Source organism: Myodes glareolus, chromosome 9 (genome assembly GCF_982192425.1).
Source record: "Myodes glareolus chromosome 9, mMyoGla1.1, whole genome shotgun sequence".
Taxonomy (NCBI): domain Eukaryota; kingdom Metazoa; phylum Chordata; class Mammalia; order Rodentia; family Cricetidae; genus Myodes; species Myodes glareolus.
Window position 1 is genome coordinate 25027807 of NC_142034.1, and position 15851 is coordinate 25043657.

The 15851-nt window shown below is 51.8% G+C and overlaps 1 protein-coding gene across 1 annotated transcript in view; it reads left to right on the forward strand.

The window, feature by feature from the left end:
- Pip4k2b (phosphatidylinositol-5-phosphate 4-kinase type 2 beta) overlaps positions 1-15818 on the forward strand; it is a 29238-nt gene extending 13420 nt beyond the window's left edge. Inside the window, exons 3-10 of the mRNA XM_085695730.2 lie at positions 1407-1503; positions 4228-4380; positions 6099-6245; positions 7583-7621; positions 8105-8218; positions 9985-10249; positions 10645-10748; positions 12116-15818. Of these exons, the coding sequence (XP_085551856.1) occupies positions 1407-1503; positions 4228-4380; positions 6099-6245; positions 7583-7621; positions 8105-8218; positions 9985-10249; positions 10645-10748; positions 12116-12196 (1000 nt within the window). The 3' untranslated portion in view covers positions 12197-15818. The remainder of the gene's footprint in view (positions 1-1406; positions 1504-4227; positions 4381-6098; positions 6246-7582; positions 7622-8104; positions 8219-9984; positions 10250-10644; positions 10749-12115) is intronic.
- The last annotated feature ends 33 nt before the right edge of the window (positions 15819-15851 follow it).

Here is a 15851-nt window from a genome sequence, read left to right on the forward strand (position 1 = left end):
CTGGCTTCTAAGCCTTTTTGTAACCTTAATTTTACATTTCACCCTGGGCCACACCAGAAACCTTGAGGCTCTCCCTCTGTTCTGCATGCTCCCCCTGGGTCCTGCTGTCCATTGTCCTTAGTCTCCACCACCTCACCAGCTGGACAGCCACCCCCACCCCATTTCTAGACTGTCAGCCCTGAGGACAAGCTTGGTCAGAACATCTTCTAGTGGTCTTTCTCTGTCATAGTAGGCAGGAGCATCTTATTCTGGAAGCCATTGGTCTTCAGAACGGCCACCTCCCAAGTGGCCTCCTAAGGAATGGTAGGTAGCCGTCAGCTCAGGCTGGTACAGTCTGAGAGGTTTGGGCTCCAGGGGCAGACATCACGCACATCCCATTCCAGGTCTCTGTTCCCACTCATGCCTTCCTTGGTCCAGACAGAACACTGAGCTCTTAAACTTTTCTTTCATCTTTGCTTTGGTTCATTTCAATAATCCCAGATGTAATGTCTTTTAGGCAGCAGTGCTATTCTAGAAGATGTGTCGGGAGGCTTCAGGAGGAGCCATTTATTTGGATTTTCAGGAAGTCTGCATCCTGGAATAGCCAGAGGACCTCAGTCGAGAAGGGAGCCCCTTGGCAGAGTTACCATAAAGGAAGAGATAGGGAAGAGCCCTCATTTCTAGGCCATTTTCTCTCTTTTTAGAAGTCTGGCTGACTAAGGAGTGGCGTGGCTTTGTAAAGGTGTGGTCCCAGGGCTGGGTCTGTAACTCAATGGTAGAACACTTGCCTTGCATGTGTGGGACCCTGGGCTTGATTCCCAGTACCACAAAACCCACAAACAAACCAAAAAAACCGGTTCCTCGTCAGCTGACTAAAGACCTCTTCAGTACAAACCAAGTTTGTTTGGCTGAAGTGTCTCATGCGATGCCCAAGCTGTTCTGGAACTTACCTAGGTAGCCCACGTTGGCCTGAAGTTCTCAGTGTCCCTCTGCCTCAGTCTCCTGAATGCTGGCCCTGCAGGTGAGCTCTTGGCTCACGCCAGCTTCACCTTCATCTGCACACATGCAGCAGGCAGGGCCTCTTGGACACGAGCATCGCCAGGATGTTACCATGACAGTCTCCTAGAGAAGAATGTCCTTTCGATGAGGAGGTGCACACTCTGGGTCTCGCCGCCCAGTGGATATGCTTTTCTTTGCCAATTTTAAGGACAGCATACCAAAACAAACAAACAAAAAAACAAAGAAAGTCATACAGATTCTAAGTGTACAGTTTGCTGAAAGCTCTACCCAGCCAGAATCACTTACAGTGTTTGTTGACAATACAGAGTTTGTGACTCCAGAGTTTCTACGGGCCACACTTTGAAGGGTTCTGGTGTCACTCAGGGTGAGTAAGGGCAGCTCACAAAGCGTGTATCTACTTTCCCCAGGGAAAACCTCCCGAGCCGCTTCAAGTTCAAGGAGTACTGCCCTATGGTGTTCCGAAACCTCAGGGAGAGGTTTGGGATTGATGACCAGGATTACCAGGTATGGGGCTGTCTGGGCACAGCCGGAGGGTTCAGGGATGAGGGGGTTAGGAAGTCACAAGACAGGCAGGGGGCAGAGTGTCAGCAGTCCCTGAGCATCTCCCTGTCCAAGCTCACTCCAGTGCTAGCAGACAGGGCCAGTGGGGCATCGGAAGCTTCCGAGGGGGCCTCCAAGGCTCTTGCTCTGGGGAGGGAGAGGGAGAGCAGCGGAAGGGAGGGGACCGTGTGGGAACGGCTTCATTTCCATGCCACATTCCCAGTCTAGGCTGAAGAACCCTCTCCTTCATGGTTTGACTAACAGAGAAAGAGAGAGAGAGAGAGAGAGAGAGAGAGAGAGAGAGAGAGAGAGAGAGAGAAAGCAATGAGGTCTGTTATAACCGATAAAACAAATTAGAAAAGAGACACACCTATGGTTGTGCAACCTACTGCCAAGTATGAGCGAGCGTCTGCTGTCCTCGTGGTGGGAGGAGGTAGGCATGCCAGAGTGACTGCGCTCTCCAGAGCATGATCCTGTCACAGAAGCTGTCGGCCTAGAGGGAATATCCTTCAGGCCAGCAACTTCTGACTGGGCGGCCGTGGCTCCGCACCTTCTCTGCTTTGCACTCCGAGCCCTTCTTTCCTGGCACACGGCCTGCTAGAGAAGGTGGAAGAGATTGTCTTTGCCCTTCAGCAGTAGGACCATAGCTGACTCTTCCCTTTGTCCATGCTGATACCACAGTGAGATCAAAAACAAATGCTAAAGCCCGGAAGCATTTTGTAAACTTTGGAGAGTTCCAAGGATTGGGATGAGTCTGGGGACAAGTGCCCTCTTCCCTTCAGGCCCCCTTCCTCTCCCCTTCCACCTCCTCAGCTCTGGAGAGCTTGCATGCAGACAGGAGTGCTCTGATGAGGAAAGGAAGAGTGAACGCCAGCCTTAAGCTCCCAGTAATGTCCATGACCGAGAAGTCCTGCAGTTTCTCCAGCCCCCTCTGCTGGGGCCAAACAATGAACCAAGTCTTAACCTGAATGTAGTCCGCTTTTCTGAACCGGTCTTGCCATTTTCGGCACCCCGTGTTGCGTGGCTCTCTGTTCCTACCACACGGGTTATTCTCTGTCCCTGGGCTGTCTCACCACTCTGTCCTCATCTTGCCTGTGATAGCCCCGCAGGCACGACTCTGCTCAAGGCTGCTGTTCCAGGAGGGGACTCCCAGTGACTGAGAGTCTTGGGGTTCTGCTAAACACAAGGCAACAGAGCTGTGAATCTCCACCTGGCTCTCTACTGCAGGGCTAGGCAGGGAGAAAGGAGACTCATTTATAAAGCCTGCCCACTTTTTTTAGATTGGGGACTCATAGGGTGTTCTCTAACTCAGCACCGTTACTGCAGAATGTCCAGCATGCCTTACGTCTCCATTTTGCTCCTGTGAAGACAGTGCTGGTCCTCCAGGGGTTCTTTTGTTCATTTGTTTTTTTAAAACTCATTGTGGAGCTGCCCTGGAACTTGCAGTGTAGACCAGGCTGGCCTTGAACTGACAGAGATCCACCTGCCTCTGCCTCCCAAGTGCTGAGATTAAAGATGTGTGCCACCATGCCTGGCCTCTTTTTTTTTTTTAATGTGTGTCTGTCGGTATGTGTGTGTCTGTCGGTGTGTATGTGTCTGTGTGTGTGTCTGTGTGTAAGTGTGGGTGCCCATGGAGGTCAGTGGCATTGGATTCTTCTCAAGTAGGAGTTACAGTTGAGTGCTGGAGGTCAAACTCCAGTTTCCTGCAAGGCCAGCATGTCAAGCCACCTCTCTGGTCCCTCCAGAGGGTTCGGTGAGGTTGTATTAAGTGACCAAGCATTCCCGCCAGCAGGTCCCAGTGGGTGTATTTCCAGGAACGTGGGCAGCAGGGATCTCCCTTGCCCTTACCTTCCAAAGTCCACACGCTCTTGTCTACTGCCCCACCCTCTTTGGGCTTCTCTGTCTGACCGTAATGGGGCCCAGGTCTTGAGGAGGACCAGAGACAGAGCCACAGGGGCTCCTAGGATGGTCTTCCAGCCTACACAGATGAGCAAGGCCTATACCTGGGTGGCATGGGGAGAGAGAGAAGACCAACTTCTCTCCTTTGGAGGTGTTTTCAAGCGATGGGATCAACACACAGAAAAGTGCATGGTTACATAGAAAAGTGCCCATTGCTCCCTGTGATGGACCTTCTGACTCTGCTACGCATTGTTAACCGCGACCCTCAGGCGGTCAGTTTTCTTGGTCTGTCTCCCTGTGTTCCAAGTAGGGAAACTTAAATGGCTCACTTGAGGCCACACTGCTTGTGAGGGTCAGGATTGGAACTCAGTCCCCTCCCAGTGAGGCAATTCTAGTTTTTAGAGCAGCTCTCTGGGTCAGAACAGAGTGTCATACACCCAGCCTACTCTGAGTTCAAGGATAGGAGTAGATCTTATCGGGAGAGAAATTTTCGAGAGGTCTGTAAGTACTCCAAGTGAAAGGGAGTCAGGGGAGGTCCACCCTGGGGACCTCTGTCATGACACTTGTTGGTCTTTAAGCGATTCAGTCTGTAGGAAAAGATTCAGAGTTGTGATCAGAATCTTAGGGATGGAGCAGTAGGGTGTGGTCAGAATCTTAGGGATGGAGAAGTAGGGTGCTCGCCCAGCGTGTGCAGGCCCTGGGTTCACCTCTTAGCCCCGTAGGAAAGAAAAGGAAAAAAAAATACTGTGTTCCTCATCAAAATCAATGGCTTTCGTTTTGACTCCTCAGAACTCAGTGACACGCAGTGCCCCCATCAACAGTGACAGCCAGGGCAGGTGTGGCACCCGTTTCCTCACCACCTATGACCGGCGCTTTGTCATCAAGACAGTGTCGAGTGAGGACGTGGCCGAGATGCACAACATCTTAAAGAAATACCACCAGGTATGGTGAGTCCCAGCCTGGGCTGCGGAGGACGGGTCGGGAGAGAGAAAGAGAGCACTCCAGCGGGGCTTGGCTGGGAGGGCCTGCTCCGCTCTGGCGATGGCAGCTGCTTCCTCATGCCTTAGTTCTGTTTCTCATCGCTGTGGCAGAATACCTGACAGAAACAGTCTCAAGAATAGAAGATCCGGGGCCTGTGAGGTGGCTCAGTGGTAAGAGTGTTTGCCATCAAACCTGGTGGAACATTTACTTTTCTATTGCTGTGGTAATCACCAGGACCAAGGCTCCTTATAGAAGATTCTATCTGGGCTTACAGTTCCAGACGGTTAGCATTCATGATGGCAGAGTGGCTTCTTGGCATCTTGGCAGACTTGGCAGCTGGAGCAGTAGGAAGCCGTGAGAACAGACTGGGAATGGTGTGTAGCTTTGAAACCTCATAGCCCACCTGCAGTGACATACTTCCTTCAGCAAGGCCACACCCTATAAACCTACCCAAATGTGCAACCAACTGAGGACCATGTATGCAAACCTCTGAGACTGAGGGACAGTCTCATCCAGACCACTACGCCTGACGGCAGGAGTTCAGTCTCCACAGCGGAGGAAAGAGCCAGTTCCTACAGGCTGTCCACTGCCTTCCACAAGCATGCAGTACCACACGAAATAAGTCAGTAAGATGTAATAATAAACCACAAGATGGACATGGTAGCGCACACTTTTACTCCCAGCACTCAGGAGACATAGGCTAGTGGGTCTCTGTGAGTTCGAGGCCAGCCAGGGCTGTTTTACAGAGAAACCCTGTCTCGAAGAAATAAAACAGAAACAGAAAGGAGGAGGAAGGATGTGTTTTGGCTTGTGGTTTCCGAGAGCTCGGTCCCTTGGCTGCACTTGGGCAGAGCGGCAGAGTGCTGGACGTGTGTGGCGAGGACAGCTGCTTACTTTTTACTTCGGGCAGGCTGGAGGAGGACGAGGACATGCAGGAAGTGGGCAGAGCAGGACACAGCTCCTGAAGACAGCCCTAGTTCCGTATTTTCTCCAGCTGTTCTCATCTTTTACCTTTCCCACTTGCCAATGATGTCATCAGTAGATTAAATCATTCCTTAGATCATCCCCCCCCCCCATGGTCTCATTGGCTCTGGAATATCTCCTATAGCCCCAGAGGAATGTTGAACTAATCTCTTAGGTACGTTTATTGTTGTTGTTGTTTTGGTTTTTCAAGATAGGCTTTCTCTGTGTAACAGCTCTAGCTGTCCTAGATCTGGCTCTGTAGACCAGGCTGGCCTCAAACTCACAGAGATCCGCCTGCCTCTGTCTCACGAGTGCTGGGATTACAGGTGTGCGCCACTGTTGCCTGGCTTCGTAGGTGCTGCATCTTAATCCAGTTCGGTTACAATCAAGGTTAACCACTATGCCTGGTAACCAGGCAGTGGGAAACGATAAAGGGAACTTGCGATCTCCGACATCACAGCAGAGGCCCTGGATTTTAAACCACGGTATAGTCAGCGTTGCGGGTCATTTGGTCATACGGCCGTTTAGTTGTCCTCATGTCCTCTGGAAGGACAGCCAGGGCTCTCCTACCATTCAGTTCTCTCTCCAGAGCCTCCTGTCAAAACCACTAGTCTGAAAGTAGAATCTCAGAGCGCATCTCGGTCTGGGAGAGGCCTCGTCATTCCAAGAGCTTTCCTGCTCCTTAGCCTTCCCTCTCTTCCTGTTCTCCATTCTAGTTCATAGTGGAGTGTCATGGCAATACCCTCCTGCCACAGTTCCTGGGCATGTACCGCCTGACTGTGGACGGCGTGGAGACCTACATGGTGGTCACCAGGAATGTGTTCAGTCATCGGCTTACTGTACATCGCAAATACGACCTCAAGGTAAAGGGCCCTGGGTTCCCGTGTGTCCACTGTTTTCTCTGAGGCCAGGAGAGGCTGCTCTTACAGCTTCACGTATTGGGAAGGCTGGTGCACACATGTCAGCGAGATATACGACTCTAGAGTTGATGTGTAGACCAAAGGCTGTTTGAAGTCAAGGTGATAGTAATGAAGAGATGATTTGAGTCCTAGGTAGGCCATATGTGTGTGGCAGTTGGTGCTCTTCAATTCCTGTCTGTGGGATGTGCACTCCGAGGGCAGTGGAGTGGGAACAGGCTGTGCTGATGCATACACTGTGGCTTTTGTCCAGGAACCATGAAGTGAAAGCACACACGCATTTCTAGACACCAAGAAGGATGCACTTAAGGCTGTGAACCGGGGTACTCTGTCCTTGAACCAGGCTTCCTGGTTTCTGTCACCTCACATCTCTGCTGCAGCCTCACTCATCCCGTTTGTGTCCCCACAGCCCTGCCCCTCCCCCTAGCCGGGATTTCATGTGCAGGCTGAAGAGGTTCCCTCCCAGCCGCCCTGCACTCCCCCACACCTTCTCTTTCCCCTAACCAAACACTTCCTGCTTCCCAGCCAGAAGTAGGCCCGGCCACTGCTGCCTTCCAGTCCTGGCCCAGCCCTGTGTTTCATGCTTGGAGTGTCTCCTCCCTCTACCACTTAGCACCCTGTGAGAAATGATTTGGCCACTGCTGTAAGGAACTGAGGTCTCCGGGGCAGTCTTGTTTACTGAGCCTCTGCCATGTCTTTTAGTCATAGCTCAAGAAATGGCTGTGCTCGAGTGGACCGGGGCTGCCTTCTGGCTCCTCTAAGATACCAGCACATCTACTTCCACTTGCTTGCTCACTGTGTCTAGTGTCTCACGTACATTGGCTTGTTCAAAAGAGTTTGCCTCAGGGACTAGGGAGAGGGCTAAGTGGGACAAGCATGAGAACCGAAGTTCAATCTCCACTTCCCAAGTGAAAGCCAAGTGTGGGATTGTTCACTTTTGATCCCAGGAAGCAGAAACAGGAGGGTCATTGGGGCTTGCTTGCCGGCCAGCCCAGCTAACTCTATGAACTCCAAGTTCAGTAAGAGACACTGTCCAAAACAAACAAAAAACAACAACAACAACAAAAGGCAGAGATCCCAGCACTGGGCAGACAGAGGCAGTCTAGCGTGCTGTACCCAGTGAGTTCCAGGGAACAAAAAGCCAAAACAAGCAAAGAAACAAAAAAGCAGAAAGCGCTCTGGCCCCTAACACGTGTGCATGTGTTGCACTTCGGTTTGCACACATGTGTATCTGCAGAAGGTGTTTGCCTCAGCAGGACTTCTGATGACTTTTGTCCTTCCAGGGTTCTACTGTTGCCCGAGAAGCCAGCGACAAGGAAAAGGTATGTTGGCGCTGAGCAAGGGTGAAGGGTCGCTTGCAATCGGTAGCACCTTCTGTTGACCGTCTGTCACCTGCCCTCTGTGACCCCCCATCTCAGCTCCCAAGCATGCAGTCCGTCACCCTGAAGTGTTCTGTGTCCTTCGGCGGCACCTGCTTGTCCTTGGCATAAGCAGCATCTTACTTCTGCCTTTGCTGGGTTCTTTGTGGTTGTGCTGGGATGAAGAAGGCTTCTAGGCCATCGTCCAGCCTGAGTTGGTTAATAGCTCCCTGCGGCTCAGCAGGGGCGGATCCTTCCTGCTTGGTTCTCATTGTTCAATCCACGCCACATTTGCTGCCTTTGCCTGTCCCATGCCTGAGTCTGTCGGCTCCTGTCCTGTGCTGAGCATCTTGTGCTAAAGACCCTTCCCCTCTCTGCACGCTGCTCCCATCCTGCCTGGGCGAGCAAGTCAGCCTGCCTGACTGGATTGTGCTGTTGCTCTCCCAGGCCAAGGATTTGCCAACATTCAAAGATAATGATTTCCTCAATGAAGGGCAGAAGCTGCACGTGGGAGAAGAGAGTAAGAAGAACTTCCTGGAAAAACTGAAGCGAGACGTTGAGGTACTACCTCACGGTTGCCTACGTCCTCTTCCCAGATCAGGGCCTGCTTTAACCTTCGGCAAATGGAACTCATTGCTCCCAGGAGTCCATTGGACGGGTGGTGGGGTGAGCAGTCAGTGGTGCCGGCGGGGGGCGCACCTCCAGCATGTACAGATAGGCATTCTATAGGGGCATAACTGTATCAGTTCCTTTTCTGTGACAAAAACCCATGAGGCAGCTTTTAGAAGACCGCGTTTAATTGGCTGCGGTTTCAGAGGGCGGGAGTCCATGATGGGCTAGAACAGCTGAGAGCTCACCTCTGACCACAAGCAGGAGGCAGAGAGCAAGGTGGCAATGGCCTAGGTCTTCTGAAACCCCAAAACCCACCTCAGTGACACACCTCCTCATGAGGCCACACCTCCCAGTCCTTCCCAAACGATTCCAGCAACTGGGGACCAAGCATTCAAACACATGGGCTCATGGGGGCGTTCTCATTCTAAACTCCACACATTTTGTTTTACCAGTGGGGCATTTGTGAGCCAATGTGGAATGCTTCCTTCCTGGAGCTCTCACAGAGAGCTAGGAAGCCAACCAGACGTTCCCTAGCTCTGACTCCTGCATCCCCAGGGGAGGGTCCCGAACTCCTCTCCGCTGCATACGGCTTCTTTTGACTTTAGGTGAAGAGTGATGGACTGGACTGGAGCTGCCTTTTGCTTCAGTTGTTTAATCTTTTTGATTTTTTTTTTCTGAGACAAGGTTTCTCTGTGGAGTAGCCTTGGCTGTCCTGGAACGCGCTCTGTAGATCAGGCTGGCCTCAAACTCACAGAGATCTGCCTGCCTCTGCCTCCCAAGTGCTGGGATTAAAGGCGTGCACCACCACCGCTCAGCACAACCAGTGTTCTTTTTTTTTTTTAAATATTTATTTATTTATTATGTATACAATATTCTGTCTGTGTGTATGCCTACAGGCCAGAAGAGGGCACCATACCTCATTACAGATGGTTGTGAGGCACCATGTGGTTGCTGGGAATTGAACTCAGGACCTTTGGAAGAGCAGGCAATGCTCTTAACCACTGAGCCATCTCTCCAGCCCACAGCCAGTGTTCTTAACTGCTGAGCCAGTTCTTTAGCTTGGCCCCATGTGTTAAATACATTTTTAAAAATTCTTCTTTGTTTTGAGACAGTCTCTCTTTTTTGGTGTGGCGGGGGCAGAGGGAGTTTGAGATGGGGTCCCTCTATGCAGCCCTGGCTGTCCTTGAATTCGCGTAGATCTCCCTGCCTCTGCTTCTGCCTCCAGAATGCTGGGGGGAAAGAAATTGTGCGTGGCCACACCCAGCTGATAAAAACAATTCTGAATCCCAGCCTGCTCCACTGGCTTGAGATTTGTGGTCTGAGATAGACCACTGGCTGGCACCAGTCTCTCCACAGTAGGCATTCCTTGTGTCTGTCCTTCAAGCTGGTTCTGGCAGCTCTTCCTTTGGCAGTGAGCTCTTTGACCTTTACCCTCCAGCCTGGGCCTGTGGAGCTCTTCTTCATCCTGCAGCCGCAGCCTTGTGTCTGCCCTCAGGGAGTCCTCTCGCCCCACTGCCCGCCTTATACCTCCTTGTCCTGTTGAGTGCCTGCCCTTAAACACCGCTCTCATGGTAGAGACAACAGTGTCTTACTCCTGCTCCATTTTGAAGCCTGTATAGAAGTGAATGGCAAGGGTTGCTTTCTTTCCTTCTGGATGCCACTGCGACATCCCATAATAACCGCTTCCTTCCATCTTCCTGTTCTCCCCTCCATAGTTCCTTGCCCAGCTAAAAATCATGGACTACAGTCTACTGGTGGGCATCCACGATGTAGACCGGGCAGAGCAGGAGGAGATGGAGGTGGAAGAGCGAGCCGAGGACGAGGAATGCGAGAACGACGGGGTGGGCGTGGGAGGCAGCCTTCTCTGCTCCTACGGCACGCCTCCAGATAGCCCTGGCAACCTCCTCAGCTTCCCCCGGTTCTTTGGACCAGGCGAGTTCGACCCCTCTGTCGACGTCTATGCCATGAAAAGCCATGAAAGTAAGTAGGAGCTTGTGCCACTGTGCCCAGCCAGCCCTGAGTGCTTCTGCTCACTGTTGGGGTTTGGGGTGTCTGCGTCCCCGCCTCATTCCTTGCTGACTCGCCACCTCCTGCCTCCAGGCTTCTGGTTAAGGTCACCCTGAGAACTGGAACCTGGGTTTTTTTCTCTCAGGTCCGTGTCATCTCTCTGACAGCCTTGGGTAATAAGACCTAGTTCCTAGGAAGGACAGGCCTTTTTGTATTGCAGCTTTGGTCCCACAGAGTAGCTAAGGTCAAAGGAGACGGGACTGTAAGGGATCCTTTGCTTTTCTGACTCCAAATGACCGAGAAATTCTGAACCTTGGGTCCAGGGGTAATGGGTGCCCCAACCTTTATCTGTTGTCTTCTTTGTCCAGGCGCCCCGAAGAAGGAGGTCTATTTCATGGCCATCATCGATATCCTCACACCATATGATGCTAAGAAGAAAGCTGCACATGCTGCCAAAACAGTGAAGCACGGGGTGAGTTCAGTCTCCTTCCAGGGCCCGGCCCAGTGGAGAGCATCTGCGCCCTCCTCAGAGCGCCTGGGAGGGCAGTCTTGACCTTCTTCCCGATAGAGAGGAAGAGCAGCCTGACTGACTCCCCTGTGCTCCCTACCACCTCCCCTGTGCTCCCTGCCCCCTCACCTGTGCTCCCTGCCGCCTCCCCTGTGCTCCCTACCGCCTCCCCTGTGCTCCCTACCGCCTTCCCTATGCTCCCTACTGCCTTCTCAGTGCTCCCTCCTGCCTTCCCTTGTGCTCCCTACCACCTCCCCTGTGCTCCCTACCGCCTCCCCTGTGCTCCCTCCCACCTCCCTTATGCTCCCTACCACCTCCCCTGTGCTCCCTACCGCCTCCCCTGTGCTCCCTCCCGTCTCCCTTATGCTCCCTCCTGACTTCTCAGTGCTCCCTCCTGACTTCCCTTGTGCTCCCTACCTCCTCCCCTATGTTCCCTGCTACCTTCTGAGTGCTCCCTACCGCCTTCCCTGTGCTCCCTACTGCCTCTCCTATTCTCCCTACTGCTTCTCCTATTCTCCCTACTGCCTCCCCTGTGCTCCTTACCGCCTGCTTGTGCTCCATTCCCTGCCTAGCCAGGTAATAAACAACTTGTTTTTCCCTGGAGTTGTCTGGCCTTTGGGCCTGAGCTGCCAGTTCCTTTTCCCCCTGGTGGCCGGGCATGTTGTGCATCTTGTTAGATACCGAGAATAGCCTTGTTTCCCTGCTCACACTGCTCCCCACGGGCCAGTCCTCCTCGGGCTGGTAGCTGCTGCTCTCCACACCTTGCCCTCACAGAGACCGTGGTCTGTCAGTCAGAGAGCTCTGACGTGACACATGAGCCACTTCCTGAGGTGGCCTGTGGTCAGGCTCATGGCCTCATGACACATCGGTGCTCAGGATGCTGAGGCAGGAAGACTATGTCAGTCAAGATTAGCATGAAACACACATCCAAAACTATCTTTAGAACAGTTGTTTCTTTGTCTAAGACAGTGGTTCTCAGCCTGGGGTTTGCAACCCCTTTGGGGGTCACATGACTCTTTCACAAGGGTCGCATATCAGATGTTTACATTACAATTCATAGCAGTAGCAAAATTGCAGTCATGAAGTAGCAATGAAATAATGTTATGCTTGGGGGTCACCACAACACGAGGAGGAACTGTATTAAAGGGTAACACATTAGGAAGGTTGAGAACCGCTGATCTAAGACTAAGTGGGGTTTTTTTTGTTTATTTGTTTGCTTTTTGTTTAAAAAAAGAAAAAAAAAAGGAAACAAGTAGAAAGGCTCCGTCAGACTCGGTCCCCTCAGCTGTCCCCTCCCCGTCTGACCCGGGTCTGCATCTTGTGTGTTCCAGGCAGGGGCTGAAATCTCCACTGTGAACCCGGAGCAGTACTCGAAACGCTTCAACGAGTTCATGTCCAACATCCTGACGTAGTCGTCTCTACCTTCTGCCAGGGCCAGACTGCTGGACAAGGGGTCGGGGGTCGGGAGAGGGAAAGGGTGTGTTTGGGCTAGAGAGGGTAGGGAGCAGAGGGGGGTCAGGAGGGCTTTAGTAGAGGGGCTCATCCTGTGACACAGAGAACACAGCAGCTCTACAGGGAGACATGCTGTTTGTGCGTGTGCCCATAGGATGTAGCCTTCCTTCCTGCCCGCCCTTGATAGGAACCTCTTGGGGTTCTCTCTTTGGTATCTTGTAACCTTTGTGATACCTTGGGGCTAGAGATGACTTGGTGGGTTTATTTGGGTTTGTCTCTGAAGATCATCGCTCCGGGTTTGCTATTTATACTGCTCCACGTCAGCATCCTTGCCGCCCTCCCTGTCCTGTCCGACTCTCGGTTCCCTTCAGTTAAGACTGGCACAGGGGCCTTGAGCCGCAAGTGCACTGACCCCACGAGTGGAGGCCAGACGCCTCCGGCAGCCATGTTTTGATCTCTTGTAGACGGACTTTTGAATTTCCTGGAGTATTGTGCATAGTTTCCCTCCGTGTTTCCACCTTGGGTTCAAGTGAAATGTTGCATCCACTTCTCCATGCTGCCCTCGCGGAAGAACACTGCAGGTTGACCCCAGCATCTCAGACCAGAGTCAGAGGCCTCAGGGGGAAACAGGTTCATCTTCATGAGATGGTGAGTGCCCGGAAAGCAGCTGGGCCCTCAGACAGCTGGTTCTCAAAGAACCCGGTGATCACCAACCTCCGACCTGGAATTTTGATGTCTGTCAAGCCTGCTTCCCACTGGCTTGGGGAACTAGAGAGCACCTTCGCATTTATCAGGACTCCTGTGTTTCAATGGCTGTTTCTCTTTGGAAAAAAAAAAATCCCAGAAACTAATACAGGGTCGTGTGCATCATCCATATCCTAACTCTTGACCTGTGCGTGCAGTCACCTGTAACTGGCGTATGGTCAGGGGCAGAGCCCTGAGTACCTGGGTGCTCGCTGCAGAGACACCACTCCGAGCCCTGGCCTACCATGTAGGTGTCTGGCCCCCCCGTGCCGTGCCTGTGATTTCTCAACCGGGACAGCTTCAGCCAGCAAGGTGCTCCACCTGAGCTTGCCTGAGTCACTGAGGATGTGACCCAGGAAAGCCTATTTGGAGGCCAGATGTGGGGTTGGACCCATCCATCCCCAGCTGATATTCCTTGTTGCCCCCTCACCCTTTCTGAACTGGGGGTCTACCTACAGGCCTCCTTGGGAAAGAGCGACATACCCTACAGCCTCCTTCGGGATTCCGGCCCAGGGTCTCAGGAGGGAGCCACACAAGTCATTCTGCTGCCACCAGAGCAACTGGTGGCCAGGAAGGAAAATGGCCCTGTTGGCCTGCACTGGGAGAGGCACACTCCTGCCTCCTCCCAACCCTCAGAAGGAATCAGGAATTTGGGATGATATGGAAAATGTGTAGAAAACCCCAAAGATGTGAAGCGGGTTTGTGGAACTATCTCGGGTGAATAGATGACTTCCTGTGATTACCTCCCAAACTAGCCGAGCTCAGCTTCGGGAGCGGGAGCCATTGTGCGGTGTCCTCCCTACCCAGCGCTAAAGGAAGCAATCTTGGGCTTCTTTCTCTAGGGCTACCACATTGGGTCGAAGGCCTGGTGAGGCAGGTGGGAGCCACACTTCTTCCCAAGATGAGTATAGACAAGGTTTTGGGGAGCAGAGCCGCAAGGGTTTGGAGAAGTACTCAGATCCACATGGTTCGTGGAGAAATGTTTTAATTTAGGAGAGTGTTATATAGGAATAATGTCTGAACATGATTTCCCACCTCACAATCAAGGGTGAAAAATCCGGATCAGCTGCAGTAGCCCCAAGCTTGGAAGGCGAGGTTCCTGGCTGATCCTATTGTCATGCGTATGAAAAGTGTAACAATCTTATCATGCAACTATCAGATCTAACTTGTTTAACATTGAGTTTGTGGGGATTTGTTTTTTGTGTTTTTTTTTTTGTATATTGTTTACAATTTTGAGAGGTAGCATTCTGTTTCAAATGCTCTTTGTTTTCCTGACAGTATTGTTGAGTGGGTCAAAATATTTGAGCTGTGGTTTGGTGGACTTTATTTACATTGTTTTTTTAAAAGGTCATTCTCTGTGCTGTCTCCAAAACCTCTGGTTTGGCCCTCTGATTGCTTTGGCATTCATATGTTTAAAAGCTATTTATCTTGGTTCATACAAGTTTTCTTCCTCTTTGTGACAAAGATGTGCTATTTGACTTCAATCTCAAAGTGATCTCTCTCTCTTACACACACACACACACACACACACACACACACACCTGCTCCCTCTTCTGAGTTCCCACCATTCACTTTCTGGACAGCAAGCAAGGGCCAGGAAGAACAGCCCAACCATCTTATGGCATCCAGAATCGTTTTGGGTCTTCCAGGAGTAGAACTTTAAGAATAAAGACCCTGATAGTCGGGTGAGGCCTGAACGCAGTAGGGGACGGAATCCTATTTTCATCAGACCACTTGATGTGTAGTGTCCAGTTACAACTTCTCTGGTCCTGGCCCTCTAGTGGAAAGTGTGAAGCTGAGAAAGTCTGTGTCACATCCAGCTGAAGTGAGGGTACTGTGAAGACTCTAGCAGACTAAATAATGGCCTCAGGCTGTGTTCCCAGTGGAAGCAGGGCAGGGCAAGGGGTGAGCTCAATCTCTCCTTATGTAGCTCAGGGGTTGCTGGTCTGTGGCTGGCGCCATGAGTGGCCCCTAGGCTGTTCTCAGTGGCACTGCAGTTCCCCCCACAGGCAGCTCTTCCTCCTCCCTCCCCAAATCATTTTCTTCATCCTGGGCTTTAGGCCTGAACAGGTCAGGTCCCCTGGTAGTGCTCAGGGCAGAAGCCGCTGGAGTCCTGCCGAGCCCTGCCTTCCTCAGGGTGCCAGGCCTGCCTGGGGAGGTGGACCAAAGACCCAGGACTTCCTCAGTAGCCAGTTCAATCCCCAGCTGTCTTTTTATCAATTCAGGTTGAGAGGGAAGAACATTAGCTGTTTCTAGCACTTGACCTTCTCCAAAGTGTGACAGCGGCTGTGGTTTCCTGAGTTTAGAGACCACCTCTTTGTGGCAGTAATGGGGGCTGGGGTCCAAAGGGAAACACGTTTAGACAGCTGCTGAAAATCTGCCAGCCTAGTCCTCTGAAATCCGCCACTTAGGAAGAGTGACTCAAGGGGAATGAGACTCAGCTGTCCTTTAGCAGGTTGAGACACCAGGAAAGAGGCTGGGGAAGGAAATACTGGAAGAGCTTGTCACTTACCTGCCCACAGCCAATTCTGTTAAGGGGGAGTTCTTACATTTGGGGAGGGGCATCTGCTCAGCACATCTTGGCAGCAGGTCAGAACAATGAACACACAAAATGTGAATGAAGTCTGGATTCACCTTTGGGAACGCAGGATTAAAGTACCACCCACCACATGTGACTTCTCCATTTCCGGCTGCAAGTTCCATTTTTTAAAATAGGAATTTTCACCCCTGTGCTTGTCTAATCTGAACAGTTCGAGCCCCTGTTACTGTTTTAAAATGCATGCGTGTTAAATGAATCTCCAACTGGAGGACAAAATAAAACTCGAAAAGCTTTGTGTACATCTGGTATGTGAGTCCTTTGATGTAAGCCAC